The sequence below is a fragment of the Curcuma longa genome, chromosome 2, assembly GCF_044706935.1.
Source record: "Curcuma longa cultivar G26 ecotype Majalengka, Jawa Barat chromosome 2, ITB_CL_G26_1.1, whole genome shotgun sequence".
In the NCBI taxonomy this organism is placed as follows: Eukaryota; Viridiplantae; Streptophyta; class Magnoliopsida; order Zingiberales; family Zingiberaceae; genus Curcuma; species Curcuma longa.
Window position 1 is genome coordinate 13,132,205 of NC_133862.1, and position 19,245 is coordinate 13,151,449.

At 40.3% G+C, this 19,245-nt stretch overlaps 2 protein-coding genes and 1 pseudogene across 3 annotated transcripts; all 3 read right to left on the reverse strand.

Annotated features, from left to right (window-relative positions):
• Positions 1-49: 49 nt before the first annotated feature.
• LOC141821374 (amino acid permease 3-like) lies at positions 50-1,530 on the reverse strand (annotated as a pseudogene).
• A 6,011-nt stretch (positions 1,531-7,541) lies between these two features.
• On the reverse strand, positions 7,542-13,624 carry LOC141818212 (lipase-like PAD4). 2 transcript variants are annotated; one of them, XM_074705759.1, is made up of 5 exons: positions 13,496-13,624; positions 13,046-13,400; positions 11,339-12,088; positions 10,299-11,114; positions 7,542-8,003 (listed from the first exon to the last, which is right to left on the reverse strand). In XM_074705759.1, the coding sequence occupies exons 1-4, from the start codon at positions 13,525-13,527 to the stop codon at positions 10,317-10,319; spliced, it is 1,935 nt and encodes a 644-aa protein (XP_074561860.1). In that variant the 5' UTR covers positions 13,528-13,624; the 3' UTR covers positions 7,542-8,003; positions 10,299-10,316. The 2 variants fall into 2 exon arrangements, with proteins under 2 accessions (XP_074561860.1, XP_074561856.1); XM_074705755.1 differs by lacking the exon at positions 7,542-8,003 and having other exon boundaries at positions 10,060-11,114.
• Positions 13,625-17,389: 3,765 nt separating this feature from the next.
• On the reverse strand, positions 17,390-18,707 carry LOC141818233 (1-aminocyclopropane-1-carboxylate oxidase-like). Its single transcript, XM_074705765.1, has 3 exons — positions 18,537-18,707; positions 18,235-18,470; positions 17,390-18,142 (listed from the first exon to the last, which is right to left on the reverse strand). Exons 1-3 carry the CDS (start codon positions 18,633-18,635, stop codon positions 17,566-17,568), a joined length of 912 nt encoding a protein of 303 aa, XP_074561866.1. The 5' UTR covers positions 18,636-18,707; the 3' UTR covers positions 17,390-17,565.
• Positions 18,708-19,245: the final 538 nt, after the last annotated feature.

Sequence of the window (19,245 nt, forward strand, 5' to 3'; positions counted from 1 at the left end):
CCCGAGAAATTTCACTCTGCAGTTTCAGATTTCACTACATGCTCTGCTCTGTAACTGGTTCTTCAGTTAATCAATCAATATCTACTCTTAAAGTACCGGTAGACCTGCAGGTCGGACACCATTCCGGCTACGGAGCCGACGATTGCTGCGACGGTGATCATGAGAGACGACAGGCTCAGCATTTGCAGACACACCCACCACGTGCTCCACCTCCGGATCCTATTCTGTGCCACGTACATCTCCACCAGGAAGTACACCGTCAGCGGCCAGAAGCCGAGCGGCCCGAGCAGCGCCACCACGTCGTTGAAGCAGCATGGAGATCACCGTCGTCAGCACCACGAACGCCGTCCGCCACGCCACCCTGAAGAGGCTCATCCGGTACCGTCTGGCGCGAGTCAGCGGCAACGATATTTCCCCAATGACGAAGCCAGAGTCCGGCCTGTAGTGGACGCCCACTTCTCCACGAAGGCGAACAGCGGCTGGCAGAAGACCTGGTAAGCACCGAAGAGGTGGACGATGATGGCGGCGTTAGCGACGTCGAGGAGCCAGAAGGGGTCGTAAAAGACGAAGCCGGTGAGGAGCTTGCTGGACGGCTCATCGACGAAGGCAGCATAGCCCATGCAACCACACAGCATGTAGAAGAACGTCGTCGTGATGATGCTCCCAAGCGAAGCCTTCTTCATCACCTTCGCCTCCGTCGGCGGCGGCGCTTTGATGGTGTCCTGGATTTCTATGATGACGAGCGAGAAGAAGTAGGCGAAGGCGATGTCGCCGAAGGCCTGGAGGCTGTGCTGACGCTGATCCCTGAATCCCTGTGAGGCTGCCTTTAAAACCTCTGTTCTGTGTTCCAATGCAAAGGAAAGCAAATTAAAGCAGAGGAGATGAGATAGTAAAACTGAAAAGATTGCGAGTTCGGTGGGGACCGACGACTTGGGCGATGCCGAGGCCAATGGAAGAGTAGGTGGACATGACGGCGGCTACGACGGAGAGACACCAATCTGGTAGAAGTCGAGGATCTGGTAGAGGAAGATCGCTACGGCGCCGAAGATGATCATATAAGGCTGTAGGGGTGCTCGAGGCATGGAATGGGTTCTTGTGGCCTTTCTCGTGGAAGCAATTCGACCTCGTGATGGCACTGTTTCATGGAACGCAACCAAACAAAAGCTTAGAAGGCGGAAGAAATTTAACAAGAAATTTGCAGCCAGAAGTCGTCGTTCCGGCGTTCAGCTCACAAGCATTGTAATGGAAGCGGCGATGGTGTAACCAATAGCGACGCCGAAGAGGTTGGCGTACTGGATGAGACCACAGAGCTTGACTTTTACCCCGTCTGTTGCATAAGAAGGTTAATTAGCGACGTCATCGATCGCTGGAAGAGACGGATGCAGCGAGCTCACCCAGGAAGAATTGGACGGCCTCCATGTAGATGTAGATGTAGTTGTAGTTGCGCTTCGCGGTCATGGGATCGCCGGAGCTGTAGCAGTGGGCGAGCAGAGTCGATGTGTAGTAAGTGACGATCGAGAAGAGAAGCATGACGAGTGGCCCGGCGACCCATCCGAGCTTCCCGATCGCCCACGCCAGCGAAAGCACGCCGGAGCCGATCACCCCCGTGCCCCGTCACGATGTGTGCGCTCGCCGTCCACAAGCTCCCTGAAATCAAAACAAGATATAAGGCAAATAATAAAGATCGAATTTTGAGCCAAGGACGAGGACAACAAACGAGCCCCTCGAATTGCCACGGCGTTTACCAATCCGCTTGGTCGGCCGTCGCCGTCGTAGCACTTGTTGCCGTCATTGACGGCCTGGTGCCAGTCCCCAAGCTCGAGTGAGATGTTCATAGGAGCGAAAGCTGTCTGCTGGCAGCACATGGCGGCGCCGTTCTCACGGCCATCTTGTCAACGGAAACAGAAGAAACTTGAGAACTTGCTGAAAGCTCCCATAAGTGGGCTTATACTTAATCAACACTCGTAATAATTATCATGGAGAAATTAAATCTCAATTAAACATGTAATACTTTTTTAACATGAACGACAGTTTAGACATCAGATGTGAATTCAATGTGTAAATCCGTTAACCCACTTCATTAATATTAATAGACTGTTAATGAATAATGAACTTTATATGGATGATCCTTGTAGGATGGGTCACTATATAATGAAGAGGTCTTGTTTCATTTAAGTATGATCTTGAAGGTCTCGGAATCAATTGGGCTTATCGACTAGTTCACACCAATCGATTGCCGTGAGGAGCCAATCTATTGTTGTTTATTGGGTTGTCTACAGAAGGTTTCTGAATCAATCAGTGGGTTCGACAAGTGTTCACTAGTCGATCGTTGTAAGGCTCTAATTAATCGGGGTGGATAAAGTAACAACAAAAGCCTTCCGAATCCATCCATGAGGGAACTCAACTATTGTGGAGCAATTATTGCCAATGGTGGGCAATCGATTGTCGTGTCATGGAATTGACACATAAGGAGTATCAATCAGTTGTTGCCTGTTGGCAACCGATTGAGAAGTGATTGCTTGGTAAGAAAATTAAGGTTGTCAGATCAGACAGTGGTAGTGAGTATTATGGTAGATCTCACTGATCAAGTGAACAACGTCTTGAGACATTTACGGATAACCTTGCTGAGTGTGAAATCGTGGTGCAATACACCATGCTTGGGACCCCTCAATAGAATGGCGTAGCAGAGTGACGAAATCAGAACCCTAAAAGACATGGTGAGAAATATGATAATATTTTTTTCTCTATCGGAGTTTTTGTGAGATGAGACACTCAAGACTACGGTTTACTTACTCAATCGAGTTCTAGTAAGGCAGTAACAAAAATTCCATACGAGTTATGGATAGGTAGAGCCCCTAGTATTAGGCATTTGCATGTTTGAGATTATCCAACTGAGACTGGGCCTATAGGCCTAATGAAAAGAAATTAGACTAAAAAATCACTAGCTATCATTTTGTATGATATTATAAAAACTCAAGGGGTTTCAAATTTTTCAACCACTTGAACAGATCCTTTTTCGAGACGGATAATGTCAAATTTATTGAGGATGGTGGCAACGATAAAGTTAGGAAAATATCATTTGAAGAGAACATTAGTAATCCTAGTATGGTAACTGTTGATGTAGTTAGTAGTGAAATTGTTACCATTCCACATATAGTTGAAATTGCATAACCGGAAGGGGTAGTGGACCACAATATTTCCGTATCACCTCCAATTCATATGGAGGGGGTGTCAGCTCAAATAAAGGTATTTCCTCCTATAGTTGAGCACAACTTCCAACTATCTCAAGGACAAATGTCGCTAAGGAGATCTACGATATCACATGACTATATTTATCTTCAAGCGCACGAATTTGACATTGGGTTGAATGATGATCTTGCATCTTTCCGAGAAGTCAAACAGTGTTCTCATCCAAAAACATGGAAACATGGAGAAAATGGAGGATCTTGAGAAAATTATATACATGGTGAAAATATTGATACAGAGAGACAATTGGAGAATTAAGAGATTCACTCAAAAAGAAAATAATTGGAGAGAGAAACTCCCTTAGGGTAATCATGACACTTGTAGCTTATTATGACCTAAAATTCCATCAAATGGATATAAAGACTATATTTCTAATATGTATGGTGCAATTAAGAACTTTGAAAATCTATTGTAGATGAAAATCTATTTATGAGTTAAAGAAGACATCTCATCAATGGTACTAAAAGTTTGATCAAGTAAATTTTTTATACGGTTTCAAAGAGAATCTAATTGATCAATATTTATATACCAAGTTCAGTGGGAGTAAGTTTATCATACTTGTTTTGTATGTTGATGATATATTATTAACAAGCAATGATAAAAGTCTGCTATAGAAACTAAATCATTTCTATTAGCTGAATTTGAAATGAAGAATCTTGATAATGCATCCTTTGTCTTAGGCCGTCTTAGGCATATAGATTGTTCGTGATCATTCAAAGCACTTGACTTTCACAAAAGACCTATATAGAAAAGATATTCATTCGATATGACATGCAGAATTGTACTCCTGGAGACACTCCTGTGTCAAAGGATGATAGATTTAGCATGCAACAATGTCTGCATCATGAACTTGAGATTAAGAAATACAACAATTCCCTTATGCATCGGTAGTAGGAAGTTTAATGTATACTCAAATATGTACACATCTAGATCTTGTGTATATTGTGGGGATGTTAGATAGATATTTGAGTAACCCTAGATTAGAACATTGAGAAAATTATAAAGAGAGTTATGCAGTACTTGTAAAGAACTAAAGATTACATGTTCACTTATCGGAAATCAGGTCATCTGGATATCATTAATATTCAAACTCTAATTTTGTTGGATGCTTAGATAGCAAAAAGTTCACCTCAAGTTATGTTTTTATATTGACGGGAGAGGTTATGTCATGGAAAAGCGTCAAACAGATGCTAATAGCCACTTCTATTATGGAGGTAGAATTTATAATATGCTACGAAGTTTCCAACCATGGGATATGGATGTGGAACCTTATCACAGGATTAATTACAGATCATTGGGGACATTAATAGACCATTGAAAATCAATTGTGATAATAAAATTGCAGAATTATATTTCAAGAATAATCGTAGTTCGTTGAAGACTAAATATATCGACATAAAATTTTTTACGGTTAAAAAAAGAGTTTAGAGTTATCAAATTATGATAGAGCATATAAGAACAAATTTTATGTTAGCTGATCTACTCACTAAGGACTTATCACCCAAGGTGTTTCATCAGCATGTGCTGAATATGGGGGGTTCTTTATTTTGACGAAGTACCCATTTGGTAGGAATATGTATTTTGATGTAATACTCTATATTAATAAACATATGTATTTTTGACTTATTGTACGTACTACAACTTTACATGTATATATAATTTTTTGACTCTCTGATATAAGGACATCATCATTTAGTATTGCAGTTTTGCATTTGATTTTGTAAATATGATGTGTGATTTTTTTGAGTCATAAGGTTGAATCATAATTTACTACTGCAATTTTATATAAGATTTAAGTAAATATGATTTGAACCCGATTTAAATCATAAGGAAGACTCTTAAAAATGAGCATGTACATATCACATTTCATGTCATTTTTACACTACATATCCACATTTGATCTATATTATTAATTAAATTAGAACTGTGATTATTGTTGAATTTTATTACAGTTATAATAATTTTGACTTCTTTAGTCATGTACTAATTAAATTAATGGATCAGATTATTTAAGGGAGTATTTAATCCATAAAATTTTGATATGTTGAGCTCAACTAAGGTATTGTTTGGTATATACGGTGTCAAGTATAACCCAAGTGGGAGATTGAAATGATTAAGTCTCCATTAGATGAACTTATACTTGAATCAACAATAATAATAATTGTCATTAAAGAATTATACTCCAATTAAGTAATCTAATAGTTATAGCATGAAAGAGAGTTTAGATATTGGATGTGGATTCAATATGTAGATCCGCTAACCTAGTTCATTAACATTAATGGGTTGTTAATGAGTAATGAACTTTATGTTGATGATCTCTGCAAGATGGGTCAGTATATAAGGAACAAATATTATTTCATTTGGATATGATTTTGAGATCTTGATCAAGAGTTTCTTCTTTCTCTTCTCTTCTCTTTTGAGAAAGATTATGAATTGTTGTTCGATCCCTATAGAAAGACTTCCGCTACATTGTAGAAATATCTATGAGGACAAATAAAGATACAATGACTATTGGTTTGGACTCAAATCGGATTGCCATCGTTACAATGACTAAGTGGTCCCCGGCCAACCATATCAATATTATCGTAGTGACTAATAATTGTAACCTATTTTTAGTATTTTATTTATGAGATGGTTGTGCCAGTTTTTATTATTATAATATTTCATTTAGTTATATTTATTTATATTAGTTACCTTTATTTTGATAAAAAAATTAATTAAAATATAAACACTCAGTGATTCCTTCATTTAATTATAATAAATAGTTATAAAATATGTAGTATTCAATTATTTTAGGTATTTTTATTTAATTATTAAGTATTTTTATAATGTCAAAAAATAATTAAAATTTCTATAGATTGTTATTTAATTATAATATGTGTTTTTTAGCATGCACTTTAGTTTATTACTCTACAAGATAGGAAGGAGATGAGTTGCAAATGTTTTATTTTTGTCATGCACTTAATTGATTAAAATTAATATACAAAAGGATGGGGAAATTACTATTTTATTTTGAATTCAAGCTCGCCATATTTGGCAATACTTATTTAGGGACAAAATTAGTATGGAATCTCTCCTTATGTGCCTAAACAATTAGATGGAAGTGTATATAAATTTTAGTGTCTATGTTATCCATTCTATTTTAATGGTGCTATAGTGGTTTAAACCCAAGTCTAAGGGAAAAATTGAGTTTCTAGACCTCTAGAGATATGCCTTGAATCTTTTTTTTATAGCCCCCATGGAGTAGCATAGTTGGTTTAATGACCTCTCTCATGCCATGAGCTTGCTACATGATTGATTTATCTATCTCTTTTGCAAAAGTGGAATCCGCTACCTTAGCGATCCCATACGATCAGTATCTTGATGTGAGACTGATGATATTAGACCGTTTGGAGTGAATGAAATCATCTTCTTTTTTTTTTTGCTTCCTTCAATCTAATTTGTTTATGTTTACATGTCGATTAAGGTTAAATTACTATTTCACCTAATAACCAAAAATGAAATTTTAAAAGGAAAATTGAGCTTCAAAAACATCCAAGAATTCATTACAACAACAACAATAAATAAGTTTTATCCCATAGGTGAGGTCAACTATATAGATCCTTTTACACCAGGACTCTATCTTTTATTATATAATCATTTATATTTAAATAAAATTTTTCTCATCTTATTATTATTAACCAAGAACGTATTAGTGCTCGAAAATCTCAATTTTAATATTTGCATATCCATTGATGACATGACCATGTCACCTTAATGGTACTACAAACATAAAATAAAAGTCCAGAGAAAATTGAGTCACTAAGATCTCTTGAGACACTGGTCACCTATAATTTCAATTTTAGTGTTTGTGTTTCCATCTAATAGTGTTGTAATACTCAAAATAAAAGTGTGTAAAATTGATTTCCTTAAGAGTTTCAAAATACACTGGTTACTTACCTTAATTCAAATGTTTTCATATTCATTGAGATGAAATGGTCATTAATTAGTGCTCCAAATGCCAAGATTAGAGTGCTAATTGTGCCCCATTACACGTGATTTTGCTCTAACACATGTGAACACCTTCTGCTTTAATCAAATATACCCATCCACTTTACTTGTTCTTATCTTTTCAAAATATTTATCCCATTTGTTTATAGCATGCTAAGCAGATGAAGAAATATCATGGATTCAAGTTAAACAAACAGAATTTAATTAATTAATCCAGTGTTCCCAGAAAAAACTGATCATCCAATTCAGCAAACAAATAAATACTCAAATTCTTAACCAGTTATGAAGCATAAAAATATGCTTAAGGATTGATAATAAATTCAGTCAAATAGCCTCCAAAGTTTCCAACTCATTCTTGAATTCCTGGAATCCCTTCCCAACATTTATTTTATTTTATCATCAAACTATTTTTTGTCAAGAAGGTAATTGACTTTGAGCATCTGCATCCCTAAATTATGTTCCAAATGCGACTTTTTATTGTCAACCTGCAAGACATTTTTTGAAGAACTTTTTTCAAAAGTTCTGTTGAGTCTTGGATCATAGTTCATAGAGATTTTACAAGTCCATGAAGTCTGCTTTGTTGATTTGAGCTACTGCTTTAGCAAGAAGTTATCTTAAGGTGTTGGATGTGATGATGTGAGGGGGATGCAAAACTTCAAAAAGGACATCAACTGTCCTAATCTTGTATGCTTGAATCTTCAAAGGTAGAAGGGGCATCATGCACTTGCATGGCTTTCATATTTACCAAGAACAAGTACCAAAAGTGCCTATAAATTTACCAAAAAAGAAGATAGAAAGCAGGAGATAGCAATGTAAGTCAGGAAAAAAATATTCAGCTTGCTTGAAGATGCGATAGGAATTGTTTCGATCTAGCCACGACCATGACTCCACACATCCGACCTACTGTATCACATTTAACATTTGATCTTCAACCTATGAACCGGTATAATAGTATCTAGGTGGCCAAAAGTATCAATATTTTTAGAGTGATATACCACTTATTTCTCTATGTTCACCTTTCTGAGTCAAGAAGATATAAACATATTATTGTGTTTGTTCTACGAGATTGATTCTAACTATAGAAGGACTACTTCAATTTGCATACTGGACCACTTCCCTCCTCGACTATAAATCCTGAAGGTTACTCTACGTATACCTCTTCCATGCAATCAAACTAATGCAATCTTAAATATAGGTGAAGAAGTCTCTAAGTAATCCATTGTATAGAATTGAGAGTACCCCTTGGCTACTAATCAAGTCAATAGTCAATCCAAAATATTGCAAGATGATGTTTTCATAGTAACCATTTGCAATATACTATAAACTCGCAAGAAGAAGAAATACTAGCTCTCATTTAGCATTAAAACATAAAGCTTGTATATCCTTAAACCATAGTATGTCTTCATCCAAGATATGATGAAGTTGCTTCTAAAAACATCCTTAAGTAATAATAATAGAGATAAAGATAAATAAGAAACTAAGGCAATATAGCAAGGTGAGAATGCAAAACATAACTTTTTTTCTTTTAAAAAAGATATAGAAATGAGTTGAGTAGTAGAACAATTGCTAGTACATTATTGGAGAGCAACAAGAAGACCCAAATTAAATTTGGATCTTGAGCAAGAGGTAGCGTCGGGTGAATAACAAAGTCTCACAATCATCGATTTACGGTCATTAATAGTAGAGGCTTCAGCCCTAGTGATCAATCCTATAGGAGAAGGTAATGCAATATAAAAGTGTAGGATACAACATTAGTTATCATAGGATACAAAATTAATTCTGAAACTGCTCAAAAGTTCTAAATTAATTCCTAAAATTATTTTGAAATTGATTATAGTTAAAATTGGTTCTCAAACTTATTTCTAAAAAGTTTCAAAATTATTTCCTAAAATTATTGGGAAAATTGATGTATAATTTTGGGGATTTGACTTCTGAAGTTATTTGGGAACTGAAATTGAATTCTGAAGTTACTTCAGAAACTTCTGCACATCTAATTAGACAGTATACAAACGCTAGAAGAGGATGATATTGTGTTGGTTAGGCTATCAGTATCTCTATTGATGAATGTATTTTCCTATGGCTCACTCAAGCAGGACCTTCAACTTTAGGATCTACAAACTTTCTAGTGTACTTGGAATCAGCAGAATGGAATCACCTTGAATGGGAGTATTTGCCAGAGCCCATCTGTCAGTAGCTGGTGACATCTCTGCGGGAACGGGATGGATGATTATATCAAGGTAAAAGATATAGAACCATAAACCTACTTAATGAAATTAGCTGACAGATGCACTTGATCAATCTGGATTGGTAACGTTATCCAAACTCCCCTTTGCTGAAGATTTCAGTGGCACGAGAGAGGTAGAGAAACCTTTGATTTGTCTCTTACATCAACTTTCTGGCCTATTTTGGATTTGCATGTTTAATTTTTTTTCCCTTTACTTTGGTACTTCCATGCTTACTGTAGTTTGGGATAGCAGTTATTTCAGTTTCCATATGGTAGTTAGTATAGCCATCTTTACAACTTTCACCCTCTTCCCCCTGATTTCACAAGTTAGCCTTTCTAATGTAAGTGTGCAATTTCCCTTGTTATGAACTCTAACAATATTGGTAGGAGACTCTCCTACCACTCATATGTTTTTCTAAAAAAAATACGGGTCTTTATTAACTGCTGAGTTAGGTTAATGATCAGAACAGATATTACCAACAAAAAAACATCAGTGACCAGTTTTGGCATTCAATGTAATTGCCACTTTTAGTCAAAAGTCTACCTCTATATTTTATCAATCGACTCAAGCATTAGATCAAGTTTGATAGACTGATTTTTCTAAGGAGAAAGAACTATACATTCTGAACCACAAAATGAATCGCTATGTTCTGCAAGAACGTTAACATTTATGCACTATACTTGATATTTTCTATCTAGTAATGGCCTTTATCACAACAGGCCATTGAGGTAAACAGGGATATGAAACTTTTAGTTGGCTAATCAAGGAGATTCAATCTAAGGTTTTATATTAAGAGCAATTATATTATATAATTTGGACACTGCACATATAGCTAACCTGGTAATGCTTGACAGTCTACGTCCCTCCAGTAATTCCAACTAGAACAGAGGACGAAAGAATAGAGCATCCCTGCTTCAGCTTCAATTCCTTCAGTTCATTCAACCACAAGCTGTAGCTTGATCGCGGGGCCAGCACATCAATCGACACCTCCTTTTGCTCGATCAACCTATTTGCATAACTCTCAAAACCATTGATGTTCTCCCACAGCTTCACCAGTTTAGTGGGGCTCTTCTCATTCAATGCATTCTTAAGGCACTCCCTCGCCTCCTCCACCTTGGCCCAGAAACATGAGTCCTGCGTCAGTCCAGCAAACTTGCTCCTCTTACGTTCAGCCTTATCCAGAGAACTTTTATCCTTGTTCTCATTCCACCATTTCTCAAACACCTCATACCTCCTCTCCCTGCCATGGCTCAGGTAGTGGCCCTTGGTCTTGTGAAGCTGGCATCGGTAGTACTCAGCAATATCTAGGGGTTCGACGAGGAGCTTGTAGAATTGTGCGGCATTGATCCACTTATCACGCTTTAGGAAATTGTGTGGTAGCTCATTGTGCTGAAGCATGGAGAGCAACCCATCCCAGAATCGGCCAAGTTTGATGCGATTCATGTTGACCTTTGCTTCACGCTTGGATGCCCTCCCAAGCTTGAAGCAATCATAGTAGCCCATGTCATCATCACACAATGCCTTGTACCACTCAATCTGGGCACGGCATGGCGTCACCTTGGCTAACTTTATTGCCAGACTTGCGCTGTGCAGCTTTGGGCGTTGGCACATGCTCAGTTCAAGACATTCTCGCGCCTCCATGGTGCCCATGTCCTGATACATTTATATACTCTGCATTAATGTTTCAGATTCTTAACACAACCATTTGGCACAAGCTTAGATTATGAGCTTTCTAAATACTATGTGTCATAAGCATACATTCAATTTTCCCAAATACTGAAATGAACAAAAGGAACCACATTGAAGACCAATTGATGATGGCTTAAATTTTTAAAGCAAAGATGAAGAGGTTGTGTTAGCTATAAATAACAATCTACCTGAACATTAATCCCTGAAGCCTCAAAAGCCAGTGAGATCCCTACGCTATACCTAGATTTAGGTTTGCATTCTTCAAGGTGGGGCTGCTTCTTGAATTGTAAGTTTTCTGATATCTTTGAAACAAGATCTCCATAGTCGAGATGCTGCTCTTCAATGCTGCTAATTGCATTACCAGTCATGAAGGTCAGGTGGAGCATCTTCACCACAGTGAGTGGATCATCCATGCACACTAAACCTTCTGCAGAACACAAAGCATAGTTTCCAAATGGTTGATAGGGGCTAGTTTGCTGCTTTTGCCCTGCTGCTGCCATTGCTACTTCACTGATGTGCGTTGAGATATAGTGATGCAGCATTGATTTCTGGTCATCAGACAAGTGTGATTTGGGTCTTGAGAACTGAGGATATCGCATTGAGACATGCCATGACTGCATGAGATTGTAAATCAAGGTAGTGAACTGGGAAGACATGGAATTGAAAGGGCTGAATAGCAGCCTTGGCATGATGTCATGCTGTGCAACAACATGGCAGAACTTTCCACCCCAACGTTCCCTCAAAATCGCTTGGGATAGTGTTGCATTCCCAATTAATGGGCTTCCAAATGTGATGCAGAGTAGTGAACTGGGTGCCAGAGCATTTGGCCGTGCATAACATGAGCAAAGGAAATAAAGGGACAAAAGAGAGGCTAAGCAACCACCCACAGAGTGGCCAGTCAAAACCACCAACTGGTTTTTTGTCTCTGATATCAGCAGCTAAGCATTTAAAAGGAAGAAAACAATGAAAAATATAATTAGACTATAGCAACATGATATTATTATATTATGAGAAAGCAAGTAATGTTCTAAGACAATATAACATCATGGTCCTTGAAAAAAAATATCCAAACATCATATTCATCTTATCAGAACACTCACTCGATTGAGACAGCAATTAAGACTTGGCAGTTGGCATTTAAGAATTCATACTCCTGTGTTGGTAAACACGATAAGAATTGAAATCACAATCACATATCTTAATCCTTACTAAAACAATAAAAGGAACTTAGAACTGGATCACAGAAATTTTTGCAGGGGAAAGCAGGTCAACATCGTTAGATTGGCATCTTCCTTTCATGCCAGATTGATTTCAACTAAGAAGACTAGGACTTTATCAACTGGCTCATTAAAACCTTCCCTATGACAGTTAGCCTATCTTTGACTGAAATTTGTTGACCATCTTTGGTTTCACAAGGAAAGTCTTCTCCGAGCATATAATGCAGCATCTCTAACTCTACTGGAAATCTTCTAGACCTTGTATAGGAAGAACCAAAAATAAGGATGCCATGACCCAAAAACCTCTATGTCAGAAAATTTTCTAATGAACTTGTAGTTCGATAGAACAAATAAGGCTCCTTTAAGAAATACAATTAACGAATCCCCTCGGACCAAGCAAAACGAGCTTAATTGTAGTGCCTACTCCTAAAGGATGTACCGATATTTGACTTCGAACGCCATCTACTAAATGACACTATGGTAAAGTGGCTCATGGAGTAAACAGTCCAAAGGCCAAATTTTCTTTTGTGCTCCACTCAACAAAGCAAAAGAACCACTCATGGACGATGCAATCGAGGGGATTTGGTGAAAGGAAAATAAAAATCTTGCTAGAAATTACTCTAATTCGATTAAACTTTGAAGAAGAATAAACCCTAATTTCGCAAATCGAGCGCGTACCTGGAACTCGGAGCTATGGTAGAAATTCATAAAGAGATGAAGGGCGCCGGCCTGGAGGAGAACCGGTTGCGGCTTCCCTCCGTCGTTCCCTTCGCCCCCCTCCAACGGCGCGAAGAGCTCGAGCGAGTCGCTGTGGAGGGGAACAGGGTCGAAGAACCCACCACAGAGGCCAGAGGTGGCCGCCGGCGACGAAGCGGTAATCTGTGCCCCGGAGAAGGCGACGAACACCGTGTCACCGCAGCGGTCGAGAACGAAGCTGGTGCTGCCGGCATTGGCCAGCAGGCAGCGGCTCCACGCTTGGGTCAGCAGAGGGGAGGAGGCCAGGAGAGCCCCAAGGACATGGCTTGTCTCGAACCTTCAAGAGACAAACATGACCAAATCAACATACATATACATACACACACACACACACACACAGAAAGAGAAGGGATTGAGATTGAGTGGAGTTACACGGATCGCTCCACCTCCATGCGAGACGCCATGGATTCAGCTCTGAGGAGGAGGAGGAGTGGGATTTGGGTGGAGAAAGTTGCGTGGTTTGGATTCCATGGGCACTTTTGCAATTAGCAAACAAAACCAAATGGATCCTTAAAGTCGAGGCTGAAGTGTGAAAGCGTAGTTGATAAAGGCGACAACCCCAAATGTAAAACATGGTTGACCATCCAATTCAATTTTTATTTTATTTTATTTTATTTTTTTGATAGGTTTTGATCCAATTCAATTGAATGTTTTTGTTTTTGTTTTTGTTTTTTGTTTTGTGTTTGTTTGCGTGCTGCAGCTGCTGTTATCTCACTTGGACGGGCCGCCCAATTAACGAAGTGCCTTTTGTCAAGGGTCAAGTTCCCAAGAAACTTGGATAACGACTTAGCAACTAATAACAAGTATAGCTTTTTTATTTTTTATTATTGTAAAAAAGATGTTTCGTTTAATAGAATATTAAAATAGTATTTTATATTCTAAAAATAATTTTTATTTAGTATTGTAATAGATTTAGTTAAAATTATTTTTCAACATGCTCAAAATTATTAAATAATTAAAATTAAAATTATTTTAATATTGTCCAAAATTATTTAAAAATTATTTTAAAATTAGTCCAATTTATTTAAAATTAGTCCAATTTATTTAATAAATTAAAATTATTATTGAAATCTAGAATTTTAGATGATGTGAAAATCATTGCTAACAAACAGAAACTCTCCACAAGTGTGTTTGTGCGCCGCAACACGTCATACATATCATGCAGGCCCGATGATGCTCTTGACGTATCATGGTTTGCTTGCAGCTGTAATGGGCATCCACGGTAGCGCTATTGATAATATCAATTCCTGCCGTGCAAATTGCCCTTCACCGCCATGTCGTGGTCCAGCCCCGCATTCCGTGACCCCCCCTCTTCCTCGTGGGGCCGTGGAGTCACTGCGGCTTAGCCGATGATGCTCTTGACGCATCATGCGGTCCCAATGCATCTCGACTCATCACTGAGCTTAAGTGACGCGCCCTAGCCCGCGCGAAGTGTCAAACTTGTCGTAGGCTCGACGATGAGTTCGGATGCGTCGCTCAAGTCCGATGATGCATCCAGGCTCATCGCGTGGTCCTAACGACATGTCTAGGCTCGTCGTCGGGCTTGGAGCGACACATCCTGACCGACGCAACGTGTTGGACTTACGGGCAGAATAATAGTCCATATATAGTTAGGTTTTAAAGGTTTAATTAAATAATTTTATATTAATATTTTTAATTAACTCTATATAATTTAAATAGTTAATTAAAGTCTAATAAAATTATCTCATTAATTTAATATATATATATTTAAAAATATTATTATATTTTTTATTTTCATATATATTTTTAAATATTTAAATTAAATTTTTTATTTAAAAATATCAAAATTATATTGGCACGATACAATACAGTGCCAAAACTGTATTGTTCTGATTCGGGATCAAATGTAGTTTGAAATTTTAAATCATGATTAAAATTACTATAATTAAAATATTTTTGACTAAAATTAATACAACATAAAATAATTTTTAGTATTGTTATTGTTCCGATAAATTATCGCGGATGCTCAAGCAACCAGTCAACGAATGGTCCGACGCGAGCGACTTCCTGGAAGAGCTTGAAGGAAAGGACGATGGGAACTTGAAATACACTTCAAGAAGAAGTTAAACTGATGTCGAGAATTCCCGGTAGGTCACTTCGACGTTCAAAGTTAGAGTTCTTGAGAAACAGGTTATAGAAAGGAAGATGAAGAAGAGAAGAGTTCAGAACAGGACTTCGTGTTAGGGTTTTTGTAGTCATCTGAAGGCATTTCCACATCGGACGAGATAGTGCCATTATGGAAAATCTACGAGAGGACCAGATCCATCAGTCGTTTTCTTTTGACCTTGTATGCAAAAATGAAAGAGTATCCGAGGGGATTAGGTTTGACAATCTCGTATCCGTCTATTTATTCTTATGATGTCGCGTGTCCTTAGGAATATTCGTGTTCCCCATTAGTGGGGTCATAGAGGACAGGGGTTCGTAGACTACGTAAAAGTGGGGCCCAGGATTGAGGTGAAAACCAGAGGTTGAGATGGGACTCGGGACCAAGATGGCCAAGACGGCATGAAGGCCGAGATGAGACTCGGGACCGAGATCGCCGAGACAGCATGACCGAGATGGGACCCAAGACCGAGATGGCCGAGACGACATGGTCAAGATGGAACTTGGGACTGAGATGATCTAGATGGCGTGATCGAGATGGGACTCGAGACTGATATGACCGAGACGACGTGATTGAGATGGGACCTGAGACGGCGCGGAGGCCAAGATAGGACTCGAGACTGAGATGACTGAGATGACATGGTCAAGATGGGACTTGGAATTGAGATGACCTAGACGGCGCAAATACCAAGATAATTATTGGGTTTCATCCATGCTTCACTTGGGTGGAGTTCTACTCTCTTGGGTCACGTTGACTCATACTACTAAATCAGTACTACACTTGATTTTTACTTGACTCTTGATTTTCATCCGAGAAGGGGTCTCGTCAACTATCGCTCCTAGAAAGGACCACGTCACCCATCGCACTGCATCAGTTATAATATAAAATAGTTATCAATTTTAAATACTTTTGACTAAAGTTATTTAGATTCGAGCAGCTTCGGCTAAAATTAACTTGCAGGTGGTAAAATGTGCTCTAGGGCAAAAAGGTTTTAAGCTCCTAAGCTCGTGTATATCAGAGCCAAGGTAATAAAAAAAGATTAACGCACCAAAGAGACGTCTTGTAGATGTAAAAGTCTCGAACAACGCTAGAAATTCTACATTGGCAAGATCTTAGATGGTCAATTGTGCAGCAAATGGCTTTTATGGAAGCTACCAATTTGGATGATAAAATTGTTGATTACAAATTGCTCAACGACGACAATGAATAAAGGAACAAATTTTAGAGATGGAACAAAATCTTTGTAATTAACGATCATAAAAAAAAAAACTCTAAACCCTTTTTCATTAAATTCGGTTCCATCTATGAAACATGGCCACAAGCCGGTAATACTAGTCAAGCCGTAAAATTCTATTGTGCATAATAATAGAAAGCAGCTTGTGAAGTAACCAGTTATGGGATAAATGCGCGATGAGGAATCCGCGACCCGTGCGTAACACCCACGACCTACTGCCGCCTCGCCGTGCCGTCCGGCCACCGCCGGCCGCCGCCTCGAGCGCGATCGACGCGCCGTTCGCCGGCACTCCATCCGACGTCGGATTCCGGCCGGATAGTGGCCGAAATCCGACGGAATTCGGTCGGAAACAGGGTCGGTAGTGGCAACGTCGTTTCTGGCCAAATCGTGGCAGGAGACCGGCCGAGTGCACGTCGATCCTTCCTCGGTCGGTCTCCGGCCGCGATTTGGCCCGAATCCAATCGCAATTTGACCGGAAACGGTGTGGCCACGGTCGACGGCGATCGGGCCGGATTCCGACCGAACACGATTTGGCTAGAATCCGATCGCGATTTGGCCGGAATTCGACCGTGATTTGATTGGAAACGGCACGACCACCGTCGACGGCGATCGGGTCGGCTTGTGACCAAATTGCGGTCGGAATCCAGCCTGATCGCCGTCGACAGTGGCTGCCCAGTGGGGGGCGACTGTTTCCGACTAAATTCATCGGACTCCGACCACTATCCAGAAATCGACGCCGGCCAAAGCACCGGCGAGTGGCGCAACGATCGCGACTGAGGCAGCGGTCAACGGTGGCCGGACGGCGCGGCGAGGGCGGTGGCAACGATGATGAGTCAGGGAGTCATGCACGGGTCGCCACTCGCCGGCGACCCACATAGCAATCTCGCAGGTTATGGATACCACAAACTTCACTGTAACATATATATCTCAATCTACAAAGCAAAGCAACAGACTTCACAACAGACCCACACCGCAAGGAAACACGAAGGCAGACTATATATATAAGACGCAATATATCATGCGTGTTTTATGTCTTATCGATCGTATAATTAATAGCTGTAGTAGTGCCACTGCGTGCGGGCTTCACATGGCTGCCACTGCTTCAAATCTGGGTTCCTTGGCCTGGAACTTCTGCTTCACGTACACATCCATGTAGTTTCCGAACATGAACTTGGGATAGGAGGACGCAGCAGGGGCGGCCGCCGGCGCGATGGTGGCCTTGAGCGAGGGGTTGTAGAAGGAGGCGATGGAGCGGCGGCTGCCGTCGCGGGTGGCCAACACGCGGTGCCAAGTGCTCTTGTAGCGCCCGTTGCTCACCACCTCGATCTGGTCGCCGGTGTTGATCACGATGGAGTTCTTCATGGGCTGCACGTCCACCCACTCCCCGTCCTTGAGGATCTGCAGCCCGCCCACCTGGTCGTCCTGGAACAGCAGGATGACGCCGCCGGCGTCGGTGTGCGCGCGGAGGCCGTCGACGAGGTCTGGCCGCGGGCACGGAGGGTAGTGGCTCACCTTGGTCCCAAAGAACGCCTCTTGCTGCCCGTCTCCTGTGAAGGCCTTCTTGATGTAGCCTTTTTCGAGGCCCAGGTTCTCGCCCATCAGCTCCATTACCTTCTCCGCCAGCTTCCTCAGCTCCACCCTGTATTCCTTCATCGTCTCCCTGCAAATCATTAAAGCCAAGACATGTATACTAATCACGCAGCAACAACAACAACAACAAAAATCTTGTTTTCTTTAATTCAATGTTCCTACATGAAGTCATGGGGATTTGAAGGCCACGCGTTGTCGTCTTGGAGCACGAACACATCCTCCCAATCGACGTCTTTCAATTTCTTGACAGCCTCACCTTGGCTTTCTCGATCCACCAGCTCGTTTAACGACCGGACAGGGGTGGACTCGTGGAAGCTTTCCTCTCGCAGTTTGTAGCACTCGGAGCAAACCTTCTTCACGCGTTCCAGTAGCTCCTCAGAGATCCCATGGTTCACCAGCTGCACGCAAACACGCAAATCAAGCTTTTAATTGTAGAAATCACCATTTGAGCTTTGATTCGATACCTGAAAGAATCCCCACTCTTCGCATCCATTGGCAATCTGTGACAAGGTCTGGGCCCTCTCATCGCCCTGCAGCTTCGAGAAGTCAATGACTGGGATCATCTTGCCTCGATCGAGCTACACAAGAACAGGACAACTATGGGAGATTGTAAGCTTGATTATGGATGCTCTGTTGGCCTCTTGCAACCTCCGGTGGCCTTTTATAGCGCAAACTTGTTGGATGTCAACTACTAGTTTAATTTTGGATTAAGAAACCAGTCATCAGTGTTAGTTTTATATCCAGATAAGATTAAATTAAAAGCTTAAGTCAACATTGCAAATTTGCAATGGGGGTGAGGTAATACCCAGAAGAAGACAGCAATTATAGACTGTCATGCTCTCCAAAATCATGGATTAGTAAGGAAACTAATGAAGACTTTATTGCAGCGAATGCACACGGTTACTCTGCTCATGTCTGAGACTTGATCTGGGGCTCCATAACTTAGCCATGCACCTTTGTCTTCCACTCACATGGGTCGCTTTCTCCATTGACTGGATCAAAGACTACTCGAAGCTTCGGCCTAATTAAGTAGGAACGAAGCAATCTCAGACCTACTAAAAGCAGTATTTCCCAAACCTCGATGGCAATAATCAGCAGTACCAATGATTCAAAGCAAATTTAGATTGCTAGATTCGCTGATCATGTTGGGAGTAATCTGGGAATTCTCTGCCG

Excerpts from the sequence above, each read along its gene's own strand:
- LOC141818233 (XM_074705765.1), bottom strand. The coding sequence starts at position 18,635 with ATGATCCCAGTCATTGACTTCTCGAAGCTGCAGGGCGATGAGAGGGCC. Across the intron at positions 18,471-18,536 it reads AAGAGTGGGGATTCTTTCAG|CTGGTGAACCATGGGATCTC; the intron begins GTATCGAATCAA and ends GTTTGCGTGCAG. Across the intron at positions 18,143-18,234 it reads TCAAATCCCCATGACTTCAT|GGAGACGATGAAGGAATACA; the intron begins GTAGGAACATTG and ends AATGATTTGCAG.
- LOC141818212 (XM_074705759.1), bottom strand. The coding sequence starts at position 13,527 with ATGGCGTCTCGCATGGAGGTGGAGCGATCCGT. Across the intron at positions 13,401-13,495 it reads ATGGAGGTGGAGCGATCCGT|GTTCGAGACAAGCCATGTCC; the intron begins GTAACTCCACTC and ends TGTCTCTTGAAG. Across the intron at positions 11,115-11,338 it reads CTTCAGGGATTAATGTTCAG|GACATGGGCACCATGGAGGC; the intron begins GTAGATTGTTAT and ends TAAATGTATCAG.